The sequence below is a fragment of the Citrus clementina genome, unplaced genomic scaffold (genome assembly GCF_000493195.1).
Source record: "Citrus clementina cultivar Clemenules unplaced genomic scaffold, Citrus_clementina_v1.0 scaffold_3, whole genome shotgun sequence".
Taxonomy (NCBI): Eukaryota; Viridiplantae; Streptophyta; class Magnoliopsida; order Sapindales; family Rutaceae; genus Citrus; species Citrus x clementina.
In genome coordinates, this window is record NW_006262339.1 from 47,868,550 (window position 1) to 47,895,021 (window position 26,472).

The 26,472-nt window shown below is 34.9% G+C and overlaps 5 protein-coding genes across 6 annotated transcripts; 4 read left to right on the forward strand and 1 right to left on the reverse strand.

Annotated features, from left to right (window-relative positions):
* The first annotated feature begins 5,374 nt into the window (after nt 1-5,374).
* On the forward strand, nt 5,375-7,370 carry LOC18047060 (AAA-ATPase At2g46620). Its single transcript, XM_006444715.2, has one exon. The coding sequence runs from the start codon at nt 5,798-5,800 to the stop codon at nt 7,238-7,240; it is 1,443 nt and encodes a 480-aa protein (XP_006444778.1). The 5' UTR covers nt 5,375-5,797; the 3' UTR covers nt 7,241-7,370.
* A 3,684-nt stretch (nt 7,371-11,054) lies between these two features.
* Nucleotides 11,055-12,346, reverse strand: LOC18047061 (ras-related protein RABA3). The gene is made up of 2 exons (XM_006444716.2): nt 11,823-12,346; nt 11,055-11,739 (listed from the first exon to the last, which is right to left on the reverse strand). Exons 1-2 carry the CDS (start codon nt 12,086-12,088, stop codon nt 11,292-11,294), a joined length of 714 nt encoding a protein of 237 aa, XP_006444779.1. The 5' UTR covers nt 12,089-12,346; the 3' UTR covers nt 11,055-11,291.
* A 1,937-nt stretch (nt 12,347-14,283) lies between these two features.
* LOC18049304 (ATP synthase delta chain, chloroplastic) lies at nt 14,284-15,432 on the forward strand. The gene has a single exon (XM_024188815.1). The coding sequence runs from the start codon at nt 14,623-14,625 to the stop codon at nt 15,334-15,336; it is 714 nt and encodes a 237-aa protein (XP_024044583.1). The 5' UTR covers nt 14,284-14,622; the 3' UTR covers nt 15,337-15,432.
* Nucleotides 15,433-15,615: 183 nt separating this feature from the next.
* Nucleotides 15,616-17,899, forward strand: LOC18049305 (pentatricopeptide repeat-containing protein At5g16420, mitochondrial). The gene has a single exon (XM_024187636.1). The coding sequence runs from the start codon at nt 15,644-15,646 to the stop codon at nt 17,357-17,359; it is 1,716 nt and encodes a 571-aa protein (XP_024043404.1). The 5' UTR covers nt 15,616-15,643; the 3' UTR covers nt 17,360-17,899.
* A 3,236-nt stretch (nt 17,900-21,135) lies between these two features.
* Nucleotides 21,136-26,455, forward strand: LOC18049306 (U-box domain-containing protein 44). Of its 2 annotated transcripts, none has more exons than XM_006444719.2 (5): nt 21,136-21,442; nt 21,842-23,220; nt 23,568-23,871; nt 24,046-24,536; nt 24,871-26,455. In XM_006444719.2, exons 2-5 carry the CDS (start codon nt 21,985-21,987, stop codon nt 25,864-25,866), a joined length of 3,027 nt encoding a protein of 1,008 aa, XP_006444782.1. In that variant the 5' UTR covers nt 21,136-21,442; nt 21,842-21,984; the 3' UTR covers nt 25,867-26,455. The 2 variants fall into 2 exon arrangements, with proteins under 2 accessions (XP_006444782.1, XP_024043584.1); XM_024187816.1 differs by having other exon boundaries at nt 21,842-23,100.
* Nucleotides 26,456-26,472: the final 17 nt, after the last annotated feature.

A 26,472-nucleotide genomic window follows, 5' to 3' on the forward strand; every position in this document is an offset into this window, starting at 1 on the left:
TTTATTTAGATAGAGGTGAAATAATTTATTTAATTTTTAAATAATTTATTAAAAAATAATTAAATAATAATAAAAAAATTCATGTGATTAAATAAATATTTATGACTAATAAATAAGTCGTACTAAATAAACACTGAATTTTGTTAAGAACATAAACATATATATAATTGTATCTGTGTATATTAGGTGTTCACTAAGACGTGCACATATGTTGTGGCTAACCAAACATCATCAAAAGAAAGAACATAATTTTGAATGATTCTTGATTCAAGTTCTATTACGTAATTGACAGATTGATGATATAAGGTGATTTGCAACCATCGCTATTGCAAATGTAACAAATATTTGGTTCCTCTCACATTTCCCTATCAGCATACAATAAAGTTACTGAATTATGATATAGTTAGGTAGATGTATAGGATAAGTGGGATATCTTCAAGAGTCATAAGTGTTCATTTTGTGCGTATAATATACTGTTTTGAAACTTACAAGAAGATGAATCAAACCCAAAATCACTATTGCCATTCTTTCTCGTGGTCGAGATAGAAAATTCATTTCTTTCCTTGTCATTTTACAGTTTTAAATCATTTTTTTCTATTACTTTTAGGATTTTAATCTTTTTTTCTTAGATATCGAATTTGGGTGTCATTTGTTTTGTTTTACTTAAATTATCAGAATTTTATTATAAAAATAATATTATAGATTTATCTATTTTGATAAATTCACGATATTTAGGGTTAATATAAAATAATCCAAAACCCTAGTTTTGATTACTAAGACTATTCAATAATGTTTTCATTATTAAAAAACTTTATTTCTCTTAACTATCAAACTTTTACATTTCCGCATCGTCAAATTATATCCATAAACATACTGTAGTTAATATGGTTGATGTGCAAACTTGCGTGTTGTTGTGAACCACAATGCAAACTAACACGGATGGAACACCAAAATACTCTCAGAATAACATGCGTGTGTGTGTGTGTTACAAATGTTCCATAAGCCTAAAGAAGGTAAAACAATATATATTAAAAAGATTTATATTTGACGAACAAAAATATATCTATAAAATTCAGGTGATAAAAAGAGATTTTACATATCCAAAATTCTAATATTTCTTTCATTAATTTAAGACATAATATTCTTGTACTCATGAGTGTATGTGCGCGCGCGCGCCCTGTGCGCATAACGGCGCTGTTTGTATTAGCACCAAGCCACCGACGATAACCACAGGCGAGTCCAAAACAGCGAAATGTAGTTGAAAATCTAAGTGGGCAAAGTTGTATTGAGGTTGACATGTTGCGATTAGATGGAGAATATATTTATACGATATTTCCATATGGGAACTAGGGATGTCAATGGGCACCGCCCGCAGCGGGTTTTGCCATTACCAAACCCAAACCCGCATAAAATTTAAATTACCAAACCCACCCGCAACCCGCAATGGGTTTTAATTTTTTTAAAAAAACCCACCCGCAGCGGGTTTTAACAATTACCAAACCCGCAATGGTATCCGGCGGATTTTTTACGGGTTTCCGTATTTAAAATCACAAATTTTTAATATAAAAATTTATAATAATAACCTCAAATTCCATATAACATATTCAATTTTATATTTAAACAATATAAATAAAAAAAGTAAAACTTCCACATTAATTCAACACAAATTCTCAAATTTAAGTATAAATTACACAAATCTATTTAAAAAGCACAAACTAATATCTAAAAATAATAATTACATTTCATATTATCATTTAAAACAAGATCCAAGAGAAGATATTCATTTTATTCACCACTATAAGCACTCATCCAACACAATGCCTATAATAATAATTAAGATTAATATTTTCAAATACTAATTCGAAGGGAAATGTCTTTAGTTTTCTTTAGGTTATGACTTTAGAATAGGAGATGAGCCATATACACACATACATAACTTTGAGCCTTTGGCTATTTAGTAATTTGATTAATTACATTATTTTCTTTATATATTTTTATATTTAAATTAAATTAAAAATATTTGAAAAAAATTATTGCGGGTTTGGTGGATATCCATGCGGGTATCCACCGGGTATAAGATTAATACCAAATTCACCCGCATCCATGTGCGAGTTTTAATTTATAATACTAAACATGCCCACAATGGATAAAATTACCCACAACGAATGGGTCTTAGCGAATGAATTTGGGTGGATTTACGAGTTTACGGTACAATTGCCATCCCTAATGGGAACACGCCGTGGGAATAAAGGGGTTTGAAATTTAAAGAGCCGCAAGAAGGTTAATATTCTGTTTTTATATTTTGTTTTCGTGGTTCAAAAGTGCTTTTTTCTCGTAAATTGACTTTCTCGTGATCTCTTTTCGTAAAAAGTACTTTATAAATTCCTATGTCCGCAAAAGACGAAATGCCAAAAAGTAGTACGAAAAAACGAGAAATCAAATATTATGATCCTTTCAATCGGCATCTGTTTCCAAGTCTTCTCATGCATGGAGCATCAATCTGCCACTTGGGATCAATTTAAGCCGCTAGTTATTTTTAATAGAAAAACAAAATAGTTTTATCTGAAAAAAAAAAGTTAAAACCAAAACGTCCTTAATGACAAATTGAGCTCGTCTGTTCAAGATTCAAAGTGTAAGTGCCTAAAAGTATATGTAAAAGATTTTATTAATTTTATTATTTAAATATTTTTTTATTTTTTTATGTGATAAAAAAGAGAATAAAAAAATATGTTATTTTTTAAAAAAATTTAAATAAAAATATGTTAATATTATTTTAATTAAATAATTTTTTTCAAAGGTAAAATAAATAGTAATTAAAGTACTTCTCACTCTCTCTAATAAAAATAATAAAATATAAATTAAAAAGGGAGAAAGTAACTCTATAAAATTAAAGAGAAATAATTATTTTTTTATTTAAAGAATTTTAATTAAAATATTTTTTAAAATTTTAAATATTCATGTGATTTTTTAAATAAATAATAATAATATCATATTTGAAAATTTTTTTAGAGACGCTCAAAATGGTAGCCAGCCTTCGGTTTGATGCCAGTTAGATTGCAGTTGAAATGTTCAAATATCATCATTTCAAAACTCGACATTTGTTAAAAAGCTTATTGGGTAATTTACTTGGTCTCTTCAAACGAATGAAAATTACAGGAGAACAAAGCAATGAGTAGTCTTCGGTAGCCGTTGTTTGTCTGTTCCATATTTTGAGAAGTCAAGTAGAGGGAACAAACATAGTATTATTCAAATTATAAAAAAACTATGATCAAAGTCATGAATTTCAACTATCATATGTTGCTATTGTGGACTTGGTTGAGTCTTTACTAGCCGTATAATTTTATTCGATAAGTGCGACTAAATGCACTCATTTTAATTAATGCAATTTAGAATTGAAAAAAAAAAACCGAAATAATATGTTAAAAAATTAGAATTCAAAATTGGTATCTCAAGATTTGAACTTAGATTGCTAGTAAAACAAAACTATTTAAAAAGTATTCCGTCTAATAGCCTAAACGACATGGCACTTGATGTGCCTATTCATCAATGCTGAGAAATTATCTCAATAATGATAATTTGAAATTTAATAATATTATGGTTACATAGCTGTAATACATAATTTGCATCCCAATCTGTTTATCACCAATTATTTCTTGTTTTGTGTTAAGCATTAGTTGGCTTTATATTTCTATTAATATGATAATCTTACTCCATCTTTCAAAGAATAATACATTAGATATCATATCAATTAATTAGAATACAAACTATGTATTTTAGCTATTATTAATGTAAATAAATTTTCAAAGTTTGTACTTTGTTATCTTCCACCATGAAAGCTTCAAGCAAACTTAATTATATATGATTATCTTTGATAATGATAAAAATTTAACCATAAACTCTACTTCACATTATATTATTGAAATAAGCTTATGAGGCACATAATTTTTTGGGGAGATTGTTGACAGAAATTAATATATACCAATTACTCTCCTACTATTTTCATAATATTTAAAAATTCCTTTGGCACAAACACTTTAAAGGAAAAGAAGGATAAATGAGTCATTTATTATATAATTTGTATTGAGAATATGAGATACATATTTATTATAAAAGAGATGTTTAAAAAATAATAAAAAGTATGAGAAAAGTATCTTTTTATTAATTTTTTTATTTATAACAAAACATATATTTCTTATTTTTATTACTTAATCTTTATTTTTATTTTTGTTTATATGATTTATTTTTATTTATAACAAATATAAATAAAAGTGTATTTGAAAATAAGTGTAACACAATAAAATTATGCTGCGGAGTTATTAACTATTATCAAAACAGTAAAAAAATAAGTGGTATATATTAATTTTAATATGCAAAATTTTTTAACTTTATTATAATTGTATTATAATCTAATAAATTATACATACTAGAATTTCATAGAACATAAAGAGTTAGTACAACCAATAAATCTGTCGAATTTTATATTAGGAAAAGATTGTTGAGATCATAGAATTAGGAACTTTTCCCTAGCATTTGCTAAATATCATTTCCATAAAATCACAGTAAGAACTTTTATTTGCTAGAAATTCATTACGAGATGATATATTCAAATAAAAGAGTTTTTTTTTTTTAAAAAAAAAAAATTTCCTTTTTGGGGCAAAATATTATTTGTATGATCTATTCATTTATGTCGAAGAATTAAGCATGAATGACTACCCTACGCAATACGCATGACCAAAAACTTGGGGGGGGGGGGGGGGGGGGGAACAAAATTCCTTTTCTTTTGACCCAAAAAGAATGGGAGCTGTGAACAGCATTTGTATAACTCAGTTGTGATTTGTGGCTTGTGAGGGACGACTCTTCATTATATAACTATTCACAAGATACTCGACTCCGGCAATAATTATCTCAATTCTTAACTAGCTAATGGTATGACGACATTACTCATGGATAATGCATAAGACACACGAGCTACTTTCTTCATTATTAATGAAAAAATAATTATCTAAATGATTCCCTTAACCTCTGCTGCAAATTTTTTTTTTTTTTTAATAATGTTCAAACTGACATGTTTAATACCGTAAATACCCCCATTCATCCCATTATGAAAGAAATTCAGAGGCACCACCCTTTAGGGAAAAGATGGGCTGGGGCTGGGATCTACGGTCGAAATCTAGAAGACTTTACGCTAATCAAGATTTTGATCTGTTAAAGTTCCACTTTAACGAATCAAATATTTCGGCTATTTTATGTAAATTAACTAAAATGAGGTGCGAAAATTCCAAATTCCAACGTGGCCAAACCGTGTGTGTAAAGAAGACAAATTCTAAAGAAATTTAAACACATAAAAAATGTATATACGAGGACGACCATTTTAATGACTTCTTATTTAGGCTGGTTGGCTGGCTAGCAGCTAGCTACAATTTTGACGGAGATACAAATAGCAATTTTATCTTATTTTATTTTATTTATTATTAATCGATCATCATCATCATCATCTCCAATTCTCCATCCTCTCCCCTCATATGCCGTCTAATAAATTAACACAATAGGTTGATAAAATTAGTCGTCGTATTAATTAGTAGTTGTTGTAATTCGTCTCTCGTTCCTGCCTCTACCTCTTTTTTGACATTGCCGGCAATCCGCCGCCGCCTGTCTCCTCTTTTAGGGATCATCTCTCATTTGATTGATTTGAACCGGGTTCCGTCGTTCGGTCTTCTTTTGAGAATTAATTCAATCTCAACATGAGTTAGGCTTTTGTGATTGTATAGCCAGCTGCTTGCCTCGTCAGTCGTGAGTCATGATGAGGGCGATAATCGTATTGTTGGTAATTGGTTGTTTATTGTTTATGATTCGCGTGTTATTGTTCAAGACCGGTTTGATATTTGTGGCGAAAAAATGGTGGAGATTCATCGAAGATTGTTTGCACGTGCACCAGTTCTTCAAGGTACCAGAATTCAACGAAGGCATGCAGGAGAATCAACTCTACCGCAAAGTGTATGCTTATTTAAATTCTTTAACTTCAATCGAAGACTCAGATTTCACCAACCTCTTCACCGGCAAGAAATCAAACGACATCGTCCTCGGCCTCGATCCAAACCAGCTCATCCAAGACAATTTCCTCGGAGCTCCACTTTCTTGGGCCAACCAGGACGACTCCGCCACCGCCAGAACCCTCGTTTTGAAGCTCAGGAAAGCCGACAGACGAAGAATCCTCCGCCCTTATCTCCAACACATACACGCGGTTTCCGACGAGCTCGAGCAGAAGAAAAAGAGAGATTTGAGGCTCTTCGTCAATCTCAGAAACGATCGTGATGGCTGCTGCGGGCGGTGGAGATCTGTTCCATTCACGCATCCCTCCACTTTTGACACGATTTCCATGGAGACCGATCTCAAAAATCGGGTCAAATCCGATCTTGAGTCTTTCCTCAAGGCCAAGCACTATTACCATCGGTTGGGCCGTGTCTGGAAACGGAGTTATCTACTGTACGGCCCCTCCGGAACCGGGAAATCAAGCTTCGCGGCTGCCATGGCTAGTTTCATGTCCTACGACGTGTACGATGTCGATCTTTCCAGAGTCGCTGATGACGCGGATCTCAAATCCCTGTTACTGCAAACCACGAGCAAGTCGGTGATATTGATCGAGGATCTTGATCGGTTTCTGGTTGAGAAACCAGCGGCTGTGAGCTTATCGGGTGTATTGAACTTCATGGACGGGGTTTTGAATTCCTGCTGCTTCGAGGAGCGAGTGATGGTCTTCACGATGAACAGCAAAGATCACGTTGACCAGGCCCTTTTAAGACCCGGACGCATTGACGTTCACATTCATTTTCCTCTGTGCGATTTTTCTTCGTTTAAAACACTAGCGAGCAGTTATTTAGGGCTGAAAGATCACAAGTTGTTTCCTCAAGTGGAAGAGATCTTTCAAAACGGTTCGAGTTTGAGCCCGGCGGAGATCGGCGAGCTGATGATTGCGAACCGGAACTCGCCTAGTCGGGCGTTGAAATCGGTGATCACGGCTTTGCAAACCGACGGCGAGGGGAGGGGGGCAGCGAATGCCGGACGGCGCTTGGATAAAAGCGGGTCAAAGAAGTCAACGGATGCCGATTCGGGTGAACACGGTGGGGTATTTAGCAGAGAAAATACTGTCAAGGAGTTTAGAAAGTTGTACGGTTTATTGACGTTGAAGAATAGTAGAAAATCTCAGTCGTTCGATTTGGCTGCAGCCGAAAACCATAGTTGATCGTGTGGTTCATATTTTGTAATCGACGATGTAAAAAATTGGCACCATGGTAAGCTTTAATTTGAGGGTGGTGATTATACATAGGAACAACATAAATTAATAGATACGATATTCTATTTTTCATCTTTAATTTGTTGCCTTGATGTTTTTGTTGAAATCGATTAATTTCTCTCTTCAAAATATGTATCTTAATAATATGTACTCAAAAACCCAGATATATAGTGCGCCCCATTGAGTGAGGGGGCTGAAATTAGAGATCGGTGCTGATCTTTTTTGCAAGTGGTCCGAACCACTGACTACTAGAACTGAGTCACTGAACCTCTATGATTTAGTAGGGAAATTCGTCCATTACTCTATTCTCGTTGCGATGCTGCTCCTTTTCTGCTACGGATTGCCAAGGAGTTTTCATCATTTTCTAACTATTCTTGTGGTAGTCATCTTTTCTTTAGACACATACTGTTGGACCAAAGCATAGCCAAGAATCATGAATGTGGCTGTACGTGGAACATAGTTCATTATTCGTTACCCAAAATTAAAAAAATGAATGTGAGGAGGGTTTGTCTCATTGGCTGTCAACTTCTTCTTCTTTTTTTTTTTTTAAATTTTTATAGTCTTGCGGAATGGATATTACAAATTTACAATCTCATGTCTACTGGAAATATGAAATCGATAAGCTTTATAGTTTATAGTACGATTAAGATGTCTATTAAGTATAATTCGAAAATTCTACATAAATATACGCTTCCTTTAACATTTGACTGTGATTTATTTAATACAGTAAATTCGAGATCAACGTTTAACAAAATTCTGGTTTCTTCTGGTTGTTAACTTGTTTTCAGCCGTCGTCCGGGATAAGCCAAAATGAAAGTCCCGTCTCTCCAATTGGTCCACAATCGAAAAGATTAGTTGGACAAAATTTCAATTCAAACAGTTTTGAAAAACAATATATATATATATGACAATTGCTAAAGAACAAACGATGCATGATAAAATTGATATCAGAAAATTAAGGAGGGTGGTCAAAGCCAGCTGGTCCAGCTGATATCGGAGAATGTCATATCACGTCTTATCCTCGATTTTAATTGCTGTATCGGAACCGAATTTCACAGCCAGTAGCTACTACTACCAGAAACAAAATGAATATTTAAGCCACCCCCAGAGCTGCCCCGCGACCGCGCGAGTTACGGCTTGCGGGTTTCGAAGTCTGCCGCCTTTAAAATGATTTAACATTGTTTACTGATAAAATCAGACAATATTTTTTATAAATGGATACTTCTAAGAAGCAGTGATGAATTAAACCCCAATTATTTCCGAATTTAAGGAATAATTAACATGAAATCTTGTTTCAATGCTCGTGTGACAGTTCGTGTAAGCTTCTATATAGATCTATGATTGCGTATTTGTAATAATTGTGGAGCATGATTCAATAATTGTAAGTATGGGAGAAAAGTTGCTTTGCAATTTTTATTATATGAATATGACATATACGCCAGGCATGAATGAATGCGATAACATGATTTCATAAGATCGCACGAATGGCCCAAATCCTAGTGTGTGATTGCATTGTTTCGTCCGGAAATATGCCCGCACACGCAAACATGTGAACTCTTTCAAAGGTAATGAATCGTTATTGTTAACTATTAAGCCACGCGCTTGAAAGAATTATGGAATATGATACTCTTCTTATTTGAACTCAACTAAATTTTTAAAGATATTTTATCATGTATTTTTTAGTGATAATGTATGGATAAAATTTAACTTCTTTTACTTTTTTATTGTTTAACTACCAATCAGTAATGAAATTATTTGCTCAATAAATGATCAGATCATGAGAGAATTCTGATCCAAAAATTTTAGCCAAAAAGTCAAGTTCTACTACTGCATTTGTAAGAAACAATTTATTCGATTTATTCCTTAGAATTATATATACCTGTGTTCTTGCGGGAATATTCTGGAAAACGAATAAACCATGCGGTTTAAACACTTTAAGTTTTAAGCCTTTAAAATTCCGCGGTTTTAAAATTTTTCCTGTACTTTAAGATTCTGGACAAAAAAACTATTGATATATATATGAGTTAAAAAGTCATCGCCGATAATACCTAACCGAAGTAGTGTTGGTTTGATTTCGAAGGATTAAAAATGGACAAGAGTACAAGTCCAGCTAACACGCAATGCTATCACTTCACGTCCTCACTTGATAGATCGAAATGGGTGAATAATGAAGGAAAATATTATATTTGACAATTCTTGCAGTTGCAGATTTTTTCCTCTACCAAGCTGTACATGTTAGATTGTCCGATGGTATTGCTTCTTTCAGTATTTAATAACAAACTCGCGGGTTTGATTTAATTTTTTTTATGGTGCCCACTGTTCAATAAAGAATATTTCAACTGATCAATAAAGAATTCTTCTTTCCTTTTGAAAAGGCATAAAAGATTCTTCAAGAAGCCAAAAGAGTATAGGTTTTTCATCCACCTAACAAATCATTCAGAGTTACATTATAAGTCACTCAATAAGGTTAAGTTTCGGGTATAATCAGCCGGAGTTCTGTCAAATATTTAAGGTGACAAGGTCAATCAAAAAAGTGACATATAATGTGCGAAGCAACGTGCAAACTTCCCAAAGCGAGTTCATAAATCTTTGGACTCTTCAAACTCCAATTTAATTTTTTGAAATAATGAAATTATTATATTTCATTCACTCTTTATCATGCATGTGTTTCAATTAATAATGCTTAAGGTACCCATGCTCTTAAACCACCAAAATCTCTCTTTAAATAGATATATATTAAATCCAATTTGGTCATTTTTACATTTTTTTAAAAAATGACTTAATCAATTCCGTGTTTCCGTTAAACACATCGGGCCACCTTGAAAAACAGAACTGATAATTCAATCCAATTAAAATTCAAATTTGATTGGATTCGAATTAATTTGAAGCCAAGCTAGACCACATCCTGGATTCAAACTTCTGCAATCGGATAAATTTGCAGTAGATACAATTTCAAATATAAAGCTCGTTGGTTTTTGCACCAGTGAAAGTAGTTTGCTTGGGTCCAACGGCCTGTAAACATAGGCTTTAGCCCGAAGAATAGTTGGACCGACTATATTTGCCTAATTCAAATGCTGGTGTAATAAATAGTGGAATGTTATCGAATTCTACCTAAATATTTTCATTTTATCTTTCAAAATTAAAAAAAAAAAAATAAGGAAACAAAAATTTGGATTATCAAATGTTTTTCAATGTTGAAATTTTTGAAATTAAATGATTATATTAAGAAGGGATATTATCAAATGCCCAGATAATATTTTCTAACATATCACTTTACCACCAAAGTTTTCAAAAAATATTAAGTGGTATTTGATGATCCCTAACAAGAAACTGATGCTAATTTTATATTAATTTTAATAATACAAATAAATTGCAGTAATATATTTAATAAAAATAAATAATTATTTTAAGAAAATTATTTTATCTTTGTTGCTTGCTCTTTTAACATTTGTAATTGGCTATTTAAATCAATTTAATGAGTACACATCAATTATAATATTTAATTTAATAATAGTAAATAATTGTATTGTCTTATTGAGAAATTACCACATTCTTTTTTTCTTTTTGGTATTAAATCATCACTGCTGATTAAATTTATTAAATTGAAGTACTTTACATACCCCTGCAACGTCATCATTTTTAAAAAAATAAAAGTTAGGTTTTTTAAAATAAAGCTAGGTATTTAATAATAAAATGATAAGAATTAAAGTATTAAATGGTAAAATGTAATTATAAAATAGAATAATAACGATAAAGAAATATATCAGAAGATAGTTGAGTCCTATTTAATGATATACCATAAATAATTAAACGAGATAAATACTTGTCATAATTATTTATCTCATCGATTCAAACATAAAAGGACATCACAGAGCACCAAATCGAACGTAATAAACACGCCACGAAATAAAGAAAATAAATATACAAGGAATCTCACTCAATAATAATGTACGACGTTACATTTTTTTTTAAAAAATAATAATAATAATAAAAAGAAAAATCAACAAGAGCAAGTAGATAATTTCTTCATCTCACTAATTTCCAAATCAGCCCCAGAGATAACATCAATCTTGGAACCCGCAAGCATCGGCGGCCCATCAACTTTGCCGTTGCCGCATTCCAATTCCTTCTTAGAAACGGCGCCGTAAATTTCCTGGAGCAGCCTGAAAAAGGCAGTATCCACATTGTCACCATTAAGTGCGGATGCCTCAGAGAAAAACAAGCCTTGATCCTCTGCAAACTCAACAGCATCCTCCGCCGAAACTGCCCGCATATCCACAAGATCAGATTTGTTTCCAATCAGTATGATCCTGATGGAGCTGTCAGCATGAGCGCGCAGTTCCTCCACCCACCTAGCCACATGATCAAACGACTGTCGTTTCGTGATGTCGTACACTACTACGGCCCCTAAGGCACCTCTATAGTACGCACTTGTCACCGCCCGGTACCTAAACGCAAACGCAACAAGACTTAATGGTTAAATAACTTTCATTCAGCTTTGGACCCTATTTCGTGATACGGAAAGACAAACCTTTCTTGGCCAGCAGTGTCCCAGATCTGGGCTTTGATGATCTTGCCGTTGATGGTGACAGTTCTGGTTTGGAACTCGACGCCAATGGTTGATTTCGAGTCAAAGAAAAACTCATTCTTGGTGAATCTCGAAAGAATCTGAGACTTGCCCACGGCCGAGTCACCGATCACCACTACCTTGAACACATAGTCTATTTTGTCAGGAATCATATTCTCTTGTTGTTGATGACGATGATCGGTGGCATCGCCACTCATTTCTTCGTTCATTTTTTTCTTTTTTTCACTTTCACCAGAAAAAATTCTCACTCTGGAGGGGGATGTATTCTTTTTAAATATTCCTCTTGTATGTATGAATGAAATATTTGATATATTGATTTTGCTTTGGTCTTGGCTTTTGGTGTTGGTGGGTGTAAGTGGGGGCAAGTGAAGAGGGAAAAAAAAATTAACGTCTAAAAAGATGAGGAGACAAACTAAAGCCGGGTTCAAGGTTTTTCGGTCACAGCCTCGCCAGTGAAAAAAAAAAGTAAAAAATAAAAAATAAAAATGAAAACGATGTCTACGCCCACTGTGCAGTCCTTGTCCTCTTTGTAATGCATTCTCGACGACAAGCCGTGCATTATTGTTTTATCAATTAATTTTGGTACTTCATGTTTTAAAGAAACTTCGCGCCGGTTTGACCCCCTGTCTGTCTGTCAAAAAGCTATATCTAATTGCTGCCAAGTGGGATTTTTAATGGGATTTGCGAACGAATTGCAATTATGCACTCGGCTGTCTTAATTCCCGGCATAATCCATGGCTCCTCGTTAAAAAAACATGATTGAAGTGGTTCATAAAGGTAATAAAGTAACAGTTGTTGGTCTAGGTCTTGGTCCTTAATCGCGGATCGATTAGGAGCTTTCTCTTTATGTCTTGTCGGCTTGTCGCATTGAGGTGTTTATAATCTACGTGAAACAAATAAATTAATTAAGCTTTGCACATAGATTTCACTGGTGTTCCAATGAATTAGGGGTAGGGCCAACGATTTTATTTTGGGTGCAGTTAAATTGGAGCATTTTTAAAGTAGATCATCTGTTATAATCATTAGATACAATGTAACAATTGTAAAAATAAAATAACATGGTGACAAGCGTGGTTGCTCCAATCAGTATCCCTGACTTTAATAAAGTCTGGGATTAATTAAAAGATAAAAAAAACTAAATTTTAACACATTACATGATAAAATATAGTGCATTGGAGTTTGTATTTATTTTGTCTTTTAATTAATTTCTAATTTTATTAAAGTTATGGATCACTGGTTGAAAAATTATTATTATTATAATATATATATATATATATATATATATATATATATATATATATATAACGCGTATGCATTTTTTTCATGCAAACACATTTTAAAAATACGGAGTTTAAAATAGTTAATTTTTAACACTTTAAAACCGCATGATTTTATAATTTATTCAATAACTAACTCTTTTAAATAACATGATTTAAAAGTGTATTCTCATTTTAAAAAAATATGCATGTTCGCATATGAAAATGATTATATATATATATAAACTGATAAAAGAAGAGTTACCGAAGTATCCTAAAATTGCTCTAAATTTATGCTAGTTAGATTGTGACAAAAAGTATAAAATGCAACATAACATGATCTTAGCAAGTGATGCTCAATTTTTTTTTATATTATCATAGCACCAATGAATAAATGACTCACAATAGTTTTAATACAAACTTTGTATTTGATATTTGAAAATCCAGTTTTCCTTTTCTTGCAGTTCTCTTTTACATTAAAAAAATAAATAAATAAAGAAGACTTAATGTTTACTCTAATTGTTAATCATCCGTTTTGTTATAGATGGTACGTCTCAGCTTTTTTCGCAACATGGCGGGGCTGGCTGCGAGTTGTCTATTCTAGGGGTTCAAGGTAAGTGAGTGGGATCAAACTCAAACATACGATATTCTGAATTCATGGACGTTCAATTTTATTTGTTTATTTATTTATTGAAGAAAAAAAAATTAATGGACATTCTAATGCTTGCACCGACAAAATACTAATGCAGTTATGACATGGGGCCTCCTACTCTGGAAGAAAATTGCCGGATTACTTTTCCTTTCCAGCGGTTCCACATCATCGCTGATTTTGTTGTTGAAAAATTACTACTTAATTTTTATAAAAATAGTTTTATAAAACTGCAAATTTTCATTCCTTATGAGAGAGCTGAGCTGCTTTTGTTGTTGAAAAATTACTACTTAATTTTTCCGATAATTTTCGTTGAACGAAAATATTCACCATAATGAAGTAGTGAAAACAGTAAACTCATCATCAATGTCTCGAACATTATCTAACTTTTTATTCACTGATTTACGAAGTAACTTGATGCAGGATTGGCTTATTAAAGTGACGAAGGGAAGGATACACACAACCAACACGGAAAACAAATGCTCCTCAGGATTGGCTTATTAAAGTGATGAAGGATACACACAACCAACACAGAAAACAAATAAACATCACATGTCATTTTCAGGCTTTGAAGGCCGCTTTAATCACAGGTCAGGATGTGATTTGCAGGCTCCAACGTCGAAGTCCCAATGCGACCCAATCCAAAACATTCTGAGCCTTGGGCCACATCTCGCAGAAAGTAAAACATTTGTGGCTGAAACTCGTCCACATCTAATTTTGCTTACAAGAAGAAGAAGAAGAAGAAGAAGAACAAAATTATATTAGATTTCTTTCCTCTCCACCCAACCCAAGGCCAACGGACAAAAGTTTGGTTTCTTCCATCCGCAATTTTGTATCCATGGATACTCTTTCAAGCTCGGTTTCCACCTTCAAATTTGCAGCTCTTCACTCAACACCTCGAGAATTACATAACTTCAAAGCTCCTCCAAACACATCCCAATCTCATCATCAGTTTCATCCACACCAGTCCCACCTCAGCTCAACCAGACCCAACAAAACTGCCGCTTCTTTCACTCGCAGGAGCTTCTCTAATAGTTATCCATCGTTAATTTCCTCCTCCGGAACCTCAACTCCCAAGTCAGCTTCCCCAAATAGCCATCAGAAACCTGCCAGCGGCTACGCTGCAGCCCTTCTAGACAAAGCTCTATGCCACAGTTCACTTGAAGCTGTCCAAAGGGATGTCCTAAAGTTATCAAGGTTGCTCAAGAATGAGCAAATTCAAGCTGTCTGTGCTGACCCTTTTGTGGGTGATAAAGACAAGGGGCAAATAGTGAAGGAACTGTTGAGTAGTTGGAAAGTTAATAGGTATTTGGCGGCTCTGCTGAGGATGCTGATTGAGAGAAATAAGGTGGCCATGGTGAGTGATGTTTTGGAGGAATTTCAGAGGATCTATGACGACTTGATTGGGACTCGAGTTGTGTTTGTTTCGTCTGCAAAGAAGATGGAGGAAGATCAACTCTTTCATATTGCTAAGAGAGTTCAAAACCTTTGTGGGGCTGCACAAGTCAAGATTAGAAATTTGATTCAGGAGGGAGTGCCATCCTATCCTTAATCATGTTCATTGCAATTTATAGAGCTGACGCAACGGTTATGTTGCTGTATAACTAAAGATTGTTGTATTCTCAACAAAGTTACCTTAACAGTCCTACACAATTAGTGTTGTAATTTATTCATTTATTATTATTTTTTTTTTTTTGGTGATATCAAATTAGTGCAAAAACCCTCGGGTGCACTGATTAATACGAGAAAATACATCTAAATATGTATAAAATGGGAGATAAAAATTGATTGTCTAAAAATTTAATTCGATGAAAAAACAATTTTTGGGCATAAAATAATCAATTGGGCTTTTCAAACAGATGATTTGCTCGTTACCAAAAAGTTGGGAAACAAAAAAAGGCAAACGCTTTAATACAACTCTCCAAGTCCAAAAGGACCAAGACCCAGTAACTGCTTCTCTTGAGTTCGAGCTCTGTTCAGTTGGGGTTGCGATGCTGCGTCATCTCCACCAGAAGATCACAGCCCCAAGTTGCCTTCTCCAATCAATCGGAGGCGCACGATGTTCTCTCTCGACCATCACAGTCACACCCCCCATCAAACCCTGGCCCCAACGCCTCTACCCAAAACGCCTTGTCTCCATGATCTTCCGTCAGCAAAATCTCGATCTTGCCCTCCAAATATTCCACTACGCCGGAAAATTCCACCCCAACTTTTCCCACAATTACGACACCTACCACTCCATCATCCACAAACTCGCTCGCGCTCGCGCTTTCGACGCAGTCGAATCTCTCCTCACTGAGCTAAAACAAAACCCGGAAATCAAATGCGGCGAAAATTTATTCATTACCGTCATTCGTAACTACGGTCTCGCCGGTCGCCCTGAATTAGCCGTCAAGACATTTTTGCGCATTGAAAAATTTAACGTGCAACGTTCTGTACGGTCGTTGAATACTCTGTTAAACGCTTTAGTGCAAAACAAGAGGTATGATTTGGTTCATTTGATGTTCAAGAATTCCCGACACAAGTTTAAGGTCGTCCCGAATGTGTTCACTTGTAACATTCTGATTAAAGCACTTTGTAAGAAAGATGACGTTGAGGGTGCGATTAGGGTTTTAGATGAAATGCCATCAATGGGAATGGTGCCTAATTTGGTGACGCATACGACAATTTTAGGTGGGTATGTTTGGAGAGGAGATATTGAGAATGCTAAGAGAGTTTTTGGCGATATTTTGGATCGTGGGTGGGTTCCTGATGCGACAACGTATACGGTTTTAATGGATGGGTATATTAAGCTAGGGAGATTAACTGATGCTGTCAAGGTAATGGATGAGATGGAGGATAATGGCGTTGAGCCTAATGAAGTTACTTATGGGGTTATGATTGAAGCCTTTTGTAAGGGGAAAAAATCAGGTGAAGCACGTAACTTGCTTGATGATATGCTTCAGAGAAAGTACGTACCCAGTTCGGCTCTTTGTTGTAAGGTTATTGATTTGTTGTGTGAGGAAGGCAAGGTTGAGGATGCTTGCGAGTTGTGGAAAAGACTTTTGAGGAAGAATTGTATGCCAGATAACGCCATTTCTAGCACAATTATTCATTGGCTTTGTAAAGAAGGGAAGATTTGGGAAGCCAAGAAGTTGTTTGATGAGTTTGAGAGAGGTTCCATTCCTAGTTTGTTAACTTATAATACGCTGATTGCAGGAATGTGTGAGAGTGCGGAGTTAACCGAGGCGGGGAGGTTGTGGGATGATATGGTGGAGAAAGGGGTTGAACCAAATGTGTTTACTTATAACATGTTGATTCAGGGTTTTTGTAAGATTGGTAATGCAAAGGAGGGGATTAGGATTTTAGAGGAAATGCTGGATAAAGGCTGTTTTCCAAATAAGACAAGTTTTTCTTTGTTGATCGAGGGCCTGTACGAGTCAGGAAATGAAGGAGAGGTTGGTAAGGTTGTTTCAATGGCAACGGCTAGTGGAAGTGTTGAAAGTGATTCCTGGAATTTTCTCTTGACCAGGATTGTTAGTGATCTGGATAGTGGGGCTGGTGCACTTGATGAATTATTAGTAAAAAATTGCTAATTGAAGATCCACGCTTTTTTCATGGCATGTTGCACATTGCTCATGGTACTTAGGAGACATGGATCAACCAGCTGTTTCTACCTTGGTCGAGGTTGGAATTCACTGGCAAGTAGCTGTTACATGGATCACATGGAACTGAAGCTGCCTTTGTCGCGCGAGCATTTGGCAAACAGCAGAGTCAAAAACTGAGTCCAGTTTGATTTAGATCAATGACTTAGCTGTTAAGGTCCAAATTATTTGAGCAGACTAGGAAGTGATTTAATTATTAATGGCCTGTTTGGGGAAGGACTAGGTCAAACAACAAGGACGGGAACAGTTTGCTGTTTCTGTTATTTGATTGTGAAATATGTACAAGGTCACGCTCCAAATTGTTTTCAAAGTGTAAAGAGACTCAGTCAGGTATGTCTGTTTTATGCTGATCGTGGAAGTGGATTGGGGGCATAATATGTTGATATATTTCCCCTCTAGCCATATATTGGCAAGTCTCTTTTATTAATATTTTTAGTTAGTTTATTTATTTTTACTGAACAGGGAATTGAATTGGGCATTGGAGAATAAATGAGTTTAAAGGAATGTAATTGGAAGAGAAATAGAAGATTATAGCACGAGCAGGCTTCGGAAATTAAGGACTAAGAATTAAGAGGACAAGGAATTAAAAGAATTAATTTACTAACGTTTTAATCCAAATTGACATGTGATCCATCAAACTCACGTGAGAAGCAATATTACCATTATAGTTACCACGTGCATGGCATTAAAAAGAAATGAAAATCCCAATTTGATTCAAGTAAATGGAGCAACAACCACTAATGGGCTTTTGGTCCAATGGGAGAAGTCGCACTTACAATATTGAGTACAAGGGTTCGAGCTTCCATAAGAGCATTATGGAGGTTAGTTTCAGTTCTTCCTCAATTATCAATTAATTGAGTGAAGACAGTCTCTCTCTTATGAAATGTGAGTAGAGCAGGCGCCCCTCGAATATCAGAGAGAGTTTAAAAATATCTGGGCATATACTTCAGTGTGTCAATGTATGATGGTGGTCCCAGTTATATAGTATGATTGTAAATATTAATTATAATGTCTGATGTAATGTCAGTAATATCTGTGTATAACAGACTTCAAAAAAAAAAAAAATGGAGACCACGGGTTTGAGAAGAGCCAGCCGTTTGAATTTATTTCTCATATTGGTTTTATATTTTTTTTTATTTCTAATTTAATTATATGTAATTAAATTTTTATATTAGGGTTAAGGATGATGCGTTGTTCAATAATATAATTTACTTTTTATTTAATTAAATTTTTATATATGTATTTCAATATTTATTGTTTTTGTTTCACATAATTAGTTGAATGTTTTTAAATCTTTTCATTATTACTGTCGTGTATTATTAATTGTTAAGATAAATATTTCACTAAATCTCTACTTGGATTTATAAAGTTTATATATGATTATTTTTTATTATGTGTTTTTCATTAAGTTATTTACACTGAGTGCTTATGAAAATTTTGACTCTTTGTTATTCAATATGTTTATAAGGGATGCTTAAATATCATACTATTAAAAGAAGAAAAAAAAACTATATATAATTAATTTTAATTGAGCTTAATTTTTATATTCATGAGTAGATATTATATTGATTTGGAGTTGTCACTCCAAAATTTAAAATTGATTGATAATTAGATAATTATAAAAGTTTTAATCTCTTGAATTCTTCCGTTAATTTCCTCGTTCTAATTTTAATTGCATCTTTAGTTTAAATCTCTTCAAACAAAATATTCTATTTTTAACTAGGTTAAGAGTTATAATTAGCTTAAGTTAAATTTGTCTTTCATAAAACTAGCAATCCATGTGAGTTCGTTCTCATTATTCCTGACTTCTATTCTAATAGACTCGTGCACTTGTGAGTTCATTATAATTTGTACAACATGGATTCAATGCATCAGAGGGCAAGATGTGTGTTGGATCATCTTAATATTTCCGCACCTAAAAAAGCAAAATTTTTTGTTCTTGATTTTCCTGTTAACGTTGTTTTGTTGTTGTTAGAGTCAGAATAGGTCCGATGGGTTTATAGCTAGGTGGTAGTTTGATCAATCATCATCAATTTGCAGGTAAACGGTTATTTTTGATCCCATGACAAATCGTGGAAACCTCAAAGTGAACATTTGACAGACAATATGCATTTGTCTAGAATTAGATCATTCGCAGCTAAACACCAATTCTTCGAACGTCTGTGTTATTTTCTTGTTGATAAAATGAGTTTGAAGTTTGAGCTGCCAAACCACTCTCTGTTCATTTCGTAGGGAGAAGCTGAATTTGAATCTAGTGGTCGAAATCAACCCATCATCCATCCCGTTGCCGACCCTAGTGAGTAGTAGAGAGGTGGTCCTGACCTGAGGGCTGTAAATTTCCAAATTGTTCAATATGTATGTGTTAACTGTGTACATGAAAATTCTTCATCCGTTGCCATTGGCATTATTTACTCTTCTTCTTTTCCTTTTCTGCTATCACCGGGAAACTTTCCACCAGCTATCTAAGACTTGCCTGGAGGATTCTTAAAAGTTGAAAGCTATAAAACTAATTGGGTTAGGGACCCTTCGTGGGTCTGGGTCAGCTGTGATCCGAAGATAAAATTTAAAAAAAACTCTCAGGTGGTTGTGGCTTATTTTCCATGTTGAACAAGTCAACCAATCCGCGGAGATTATTAATTTTTGAAAGAAAAGTCGTAGCTTAGGCGTAGTCATCTTGGACAAATGCTAGTCTGCTGGTACTTTTTATATTTGAATGGTGGTTAGATTAGTAGTACTGCCGTCCATTTCACGTGTTAGCCGTGTACGGGTCTTTGATTTTTTTTTTTTTTAACCATAAAATAATGTCACTGAATTTGATTTTCAACTTACAAAAGTGACACGAGCCTAAAATGCAATTGTTTCCTTCAATTGTTGAATCTTCATTCATTATTTCTCGTCACAATTTGGTCGGACATGAAACGCCTCTTCGGCACTACTGCATCATGAAATGTGAAATTTGAATGATGTCGTAATTAATTCATACAAAGAAGATTACATACATATTATTAAATACCTCATCACTAAAGATAATAATTGCAGATTTACAGTATCACATTAGTAGTTAACAGTGCTTAGCTTTGCATAAATAAATTACCGGCATTAGGCTTTGGGTTGTAATTAAAATTAAACGTAAAAAGAATAAAAAAATAAATCAATCAAAATAAAGAAATTATTAAATTAGTTATCAATGAAGAGCCCAACGATATAAAAAGAGAAAGAGAGAGAAAGTAAATAAGAGACATATTATTTACAGAAAAATTTCATTTAATTTTCAGTATTTGCAAATAAGGAATGAATCATCTTTTTATAATTTTATAATTATATAAATGAACTAAATAATTAATTAATAAATACATCATTAGTCATAAGTTCTTATGAGATAAAAAAAAAATATTTTGATAAATATTTACATAACTATAATTATTTCATGACATAAACTAAACGGACAATTTTGTTCCGTCGTTTCATCTTGCCGCGTAAGTTGGTTTTTAGAAGAGGGTCGTTGGTTACTATTATTATTACATTTTTATCCTTTCTACGTGGGATGGGATGGGATGGGCGTGGGGTGGGGCAGGGGCCGGGGCGACAGCTACTCTCTTTCTTATACAGAAGAAAACCAACAGATAAAATAAAATAGAAAACATAAATAAACACTTCTATTTATTTTTTTAAAAAAGTCTTTTTTTTTTTTTAATTATATTTTCATATTATTAAGTTGAGCTAAGCTTGTTTGTTTGTTTGTTTGTCTGGGTCTCTTCTATTTGGTCCGGCTGCTGGCGAAAGGCGTGTCCTTTCCAGTTTCCAAAGGCTGAAATCGGGAATTTTCAGGGGCATTAACTCTTTTCATCTGTTGACTTTGTTGACTCTGCTGCTCGCTCTTACCTCTTAGCTGGAGTTTGGTTCTTTAAGTTGAATGTTGATGAAATAAACTCCTTGTTTCTTGATCTCATTTGTTCAACTTTGACCAAATTGACATCTGTCTACAACATGCATACCAGCTCTATGATGGCAATTGTAAGTGAATTTTAAATTTATTATTATTATTTCGTAAACTGACTCCAAGCAATAATCTGGCTTGGCTGAGTTGATTTGTTTTTCTTTCGGGGATTGGATTCATCAGATGCACAGTCTTTTGCTTATTAGGAACAACTCGATAATGTATTATCAATGTAATGATTTTGTTGTTTTGTCTTCCAAAAAATTCGCAAGCTCACTAGGCACATCTATTGAAGTTATTTATACTTCTCAAGGAATATGACTTACTTTTGATTCGGCAATTTTATTTTTCTTGGTCCTCCATATTCTCAGAAACTAATTTGTGGCTTATAGGACGAATTCATTTTTAGACTCTCGAGTCGTGATTATTCCAATCAAATTGCTGGCTGACTTATTTCAAATTGGAACTGAATGTAGGCATATCAAGTGAAAGTTTAGCAGGGTGATTTAGGCATCAGACAGTCGACAATTGCCATACAATTTGACTCCTGCCATTTGTAGTTGCTATTGGCATGGAAAGAGAAGGTTTTGCTGCCTAGCTTTTGCTGGGTTGTTTTCATATGATGGCACTGGATGTGGTTACTAGTGCTTCAACTGTTCCAGCTTCGGAAGCGCTTTCTCAGATTGTAGAGGCCATTCTAGAGGTGATGATTGCTTCTAATAATGTTCTCATTAAGAAGGAGAGTTTTAAGGAACTTGCAGCTTATTTGGAAAGGATTGTCCCAGTCCTAAAAGAGCTGAATAAAAGAGATCTCAGTCATTCTGAGGGCTTAAATAGTGCTATAGAGATTCTCAATCGAGAAATAAAAGGTGCAAAGGAACTTACGACAGAGTGCAGCAAGAGAAACAAAGTGTATCTCTTAATGAATTGCCGGGCAATAGTTAAGCGCTTAAAGGACACTGCTAGAGAGATCAGCCAGGCACTAGGTATCCTTCCTTTGGCCTCCCTAGATCTTTCAACAGATATAATTGAAGAGATTGAGAAGGTCTGTGACAATATGCAGAGAGCTGAATTTAGGGCAGCTATAGCTGAAGAAGAAATTTTGGAGAAAGTTGAGTCTGGAATACAGGAAAGGAATGTTGATCGTTCTTATGCCAATCATTTACTATCTCTGATAGCAGATGCTGTTGGTATCTCAACTGAGAGGTCAGCGTTGAAAAAGGAATTTGATGAATTCAAGAGTGAGATTGAAAATTCCCGGATGAGAAAGGATCAAGCAGAGGCTGTACAAATGGATCAGATTATTGCTTTACTAGAAAGGGCCGATGCAGCTTCATCTCCAAGGGAGAAGGAGATGAAGTATTTCTCCAAGCGGAAGTCTTTGGGTAGCCAGCCTTTGGAACCTCTCCAATCATTTTATTGCCCAATCACGCGGGATGTCATGGTGGACCCTGTGGAGACTTCTTCGGGACAGACATTTGAGAGAAGTGCTATAGAAAAATGGTTTTCAGATGGGAACAACTTGTGTCCCCTAACCATGACTGTTCTAGACACATCAATTCTAAGGCCAAATAAAACCCTGAGGCAATCGATTGAAGAATGGAAGGATAGAAACACCATGATTACAATTGCTTCCATGAAACCAAAACTCGTGTCCACGGAGGTTGAAGAAGTGCTTCATTGCCTGGAACAGCTACAAGATCTCTGTCAACAAAGAGACCAGCACCGGGAATGGGTAATATTGGAGAACTACATACCAAAACTTATTTATTTACTTGGTTCCAAAAATCGTGATGTAAGGAATCGTGCTCTTATCATTCTTCACATTTTGGTAAAAGATAGCAATGATACTAAGGTACTCTTAACTTAAACCACCATTTATTCAAATTTTGTTTGGCTGTTATGTTTCTTAATAAGATAGGACAAGGAAGCTTTCAACTCATTGTAAAACTTTGTCCAACATGAGTTGTTGCTTTATCATTATGCATGTTTATGAGTTTGATTCTAAACTGATCTATAAGCTCCAGACATATTTGTTCAGAGTTTTTTTTTCCTTGCATGTGGGCGGTTGATTTACCCCTTACGCAGATTTAGATTCTATTTTTCAATTTTACTATGGGAAGTGGGTATGCTAATTGTTAAAAAATTTGCAGGTTGCTTTATGAAATTTTGTTTACCCTGATAACTGAAGACATTTTGCAGGAAAGACTCGCAAATGGTGATGATGCAGTTGAATCTATTGTTCGATCTCTTGGGCGTCGTATTGAGGAAAGGAAGTTGGCAGTTGCATTACTTTTGGAATTATCCACTTGTAATACATTACGAGACCAGATTGGGGACGTTCAGGGGTGCATTCTCCTCTTGGTGACTATGGCAAGCAGTGATGACAATCAAGCTTCCAGAGATGCACAAGAACTATTGGAGAACCTCTCATTCTCTGACGATAATGTGGTTCAGATGGCAAAAGCAAATTATTTTAAACATTTGCTTCAACGGCTTTCTGCAGGTTCTAAAACTTCACGTGTTACAATATAGCTTCTCTGACTTTGAGTCAAGTTAGTTTGTTATTTTAGACTTTGAATTTATTTGCTAGAAGATGCAGAATAGGTTTATATCGTTTCTTTTCTAGCCAATGGATTTTATTCATGTTCTAATAGTGCTGTTTCATTTATTTGTGCAGGACCTGAAAGTGTAAAAATGCGCATGGCAACAACCTTGGCTGAAATGGAGTTGACTGACCACCACAAAGCATCTTTGCTTGAAGGAAATGTACTGGGTCCACTTCTTCACTTGGTTTCTCGTGGTGACATTCAAATGAAAAAAGTGGCCGTTAAAGCTCTTCGGAATCTTTCAAGTGTGCCCCAAAATGGATTGCAGATGATAAAAGAAGGTGCTGTTGGACCGTTAGTAGATCTTCTCCTTCATCACAGCTCATCATCCTCTAGCTTACGTGAAGAGACAGCAACTGCAATTATGCATCTTGCAGTATCAACCATGTACCAAGAGTCCAGCCAGACACCAGTTACGCTGCTGGAATCTGATAAAGAAATTTTTATGCTCTTCTCTTTAATTAATTTGACCGGGCCAAATGTGCAACAAAGAATTTTACAGACCTTCAATGCTTTGTGTCGATCTCCTTCTGCAGGAAATATCAAGACCACATTAACACAGGTACATCCTAATGGAAGAAGAGGTGTTTGTGTGTGCTTGGGTACATGCATGCTCTGTCTTTGTTTATGTTTCCTCATCCTGAAAGAAAGCTAGTGCCTATTCTTTGGAAATATAAGTAGAAATTTTAATTCTGCGTTGCATTAGATATTGACATATAGTGAAAACAGTTTGTATTGCATTGTTTAGGTTAATTTTTGAGTTCTTTCATGTTATTTAAGTCTCTGTTTTTTTCAACCCACACCTAATTCAAATACCTCCATAGTGTGACTTCCTCTATAATCAGTTTCTGTGGGATTTCATTTAAATCCATATTAACTGGTTTAATAATTGGCAGTGTTCGGCTATTCCAGTTCTAGTTCAGCTATGTGAGCATGATAACGAAAATGTCAGAGCAAATGCTGTGAAGTTGTTCTGTTGCTTGGTAGATGATGGAGATGAAGCAATCATCCGGGAGCATGTGGGTCAGAAATGCCTTGAGACCTTAGTCACCATCATCCAATCTTCTCACAATGAGGAAGAGATTGCCTCCGCAATGGGAATTCTCTCTAAACTTCCGGAAGTACCTCAATTCACTCAGTGGCTTCTGGATGCCGGTGCACTTCCGATTGTTTTAAATTTTCTGAAAAATGGAAGGCAGAATGATCCAAATAGATTTCAAGTCGTTGAAAATGCTGTTGGAGCCTTACGGCGTTTCACTGCTCCGACAAACTTGGAATGGCAAAAGAGAGCAGCTGAAGCTGGTGTTATTCCCAAGTTGGTTCAGTTACTAGAGTATGGAACCACCCTGACAAAAGAACATGCAGCCACGTCTCTTGCTCGTTTTTCAAAAAATTCCCTTGGGCTAAGTCGACCAATACCGAAGCGTAAGGGGTTCTGGTGTTTCTCACCTCCACCAGAAATTGGCTGCCAGGTTCATGGAGGATTATGTGGCATTGAATCATCTTTTTGCCTTTTGGAGGCTAATGCAGTTAGACCACTTGTTAGGGTTCTTGAAGATCCAGATCATGGGGCCTGTGAGGCTTCTTTAGATGCATTAGTAACATTAATTGAAGGTGAAAGACTACAGAATGGCAGCAAGGTGCTTGAAGATGCAAATGCCATAGACCGTATGGTAAGATTTCTTAGTTCACCCTCTCCAAAATTGCAGGAGAAGGCTCTGGATTCTGTAGAAAGGATTTTCCGACTGCCAGAGTTTAAACAAAAGTACGGGAAATCTGCTCAGATGCCGTTGGTCGACTTAACACAACGAGGCAACAGTAGTATGAAGTCTCTTTCAGCCAGAGTACTGGCTCATTTGAATGTGCTCCAAGATCAGTCTTCTTATTTCTAAAGAACTTTTAGTAGGTTGAACCAATTTGAATTTTATAGAAATTTTTGCGCTGATGAGATAATGATGGCGTACCTCTCCTTGATGCTTTCACAAAGGCAGCACCCAGAATCATCGAACAATTGGAGGATGACTTGCGCGTGCAAAAGCATGAGAGTTTGCATGTCTAAATCTGAACAGAGCATGCCTTTCATCTTAGGACAGGACCTGATGGTGGTTCATTTCAAAGCCAATACCAATGTAGTTTTCTGAAACGACTTCTTATTTAAGAAGAACATTTGCAGTGTGTCCTTCTGGTGGTAATGAAAACCATTATTGGAGGGGTGAGATTCCATTATTTTAGCGCCGTAAGGTTTGATCTTGTCTGTACAGTTGAATTGAAGCCCAATTGGTAATTGATTTCATTGGAGGAGGAGAAAAGTCGGCGTTAATGTCCCCAATAATAGACTATTATTCATAGTGAATTTTATTTTTTCAGAGCTGGATTCTTTTCCTACCTCCTTTTCTTTCTTTGTGTTATAGCCTCTGCAATAATCCGCGTGTATGCTATCACAAGTCTTCTAATGAAATACTTTGTGATTTTGTGAAAGTACCCCAACGTTGGCCTTC

Coding starts and splice junctions, on each gene's coding strand:
- LOC18047060 (XM_006444715.2), top strand. CDS start 5,798: ATGATGAGGGCGATAATCGTATTGTTGGTAATTGGTTGTTTATTGTTT.
- LOC18047061 (XM_006444716.2), bottom strand. CDS start 12,088: ATGAACGAAGAAATGAGTGGCGATGCCACCGATCATCGTCATCAACAA. Junction 11,740..11,822: donor GACACTGCTGGCCAAGAAAG/GTTTGTCTTTCC, acceptor GTTTGCGTTTAG/GTACCGGGCGGTGACAAGTG.
- LOC18049306 (XM_006444719.2), top strand. CDS start 21,985: ATGATGGCACTGGATGTGGTTACTAGTGCTTCAACTGTTCCAGCTTCG. Junction 23,221..23,567: donor AAGATAGCAATGATACTAAG/GTACTCTTAACT, acceptor GACATTTTGCAG/GAAAGACTCGCAAATGGTGA. Junction 23,872..24,045: donor GCTTCAACGGCTTTCTGCAG/GTTCTAAAACTT, acceptor TTATTTGTGCAG/GACCTGAAAGTGTAAAAATG.
- LOC18049304 (XM_024188815.1), top strand. CDS start 14,623: ATGGATACTCTTTCAAGCTCGGTTTCCACCTTCAAATTTGCAGCTCTT.
- LOC18049305 (XM_024187636.1), top strand. CDS start 15,644: ATGATTTGCTCGTTACCAAAAAGTTGGGAAACAAAAAAAGGCAAACGC.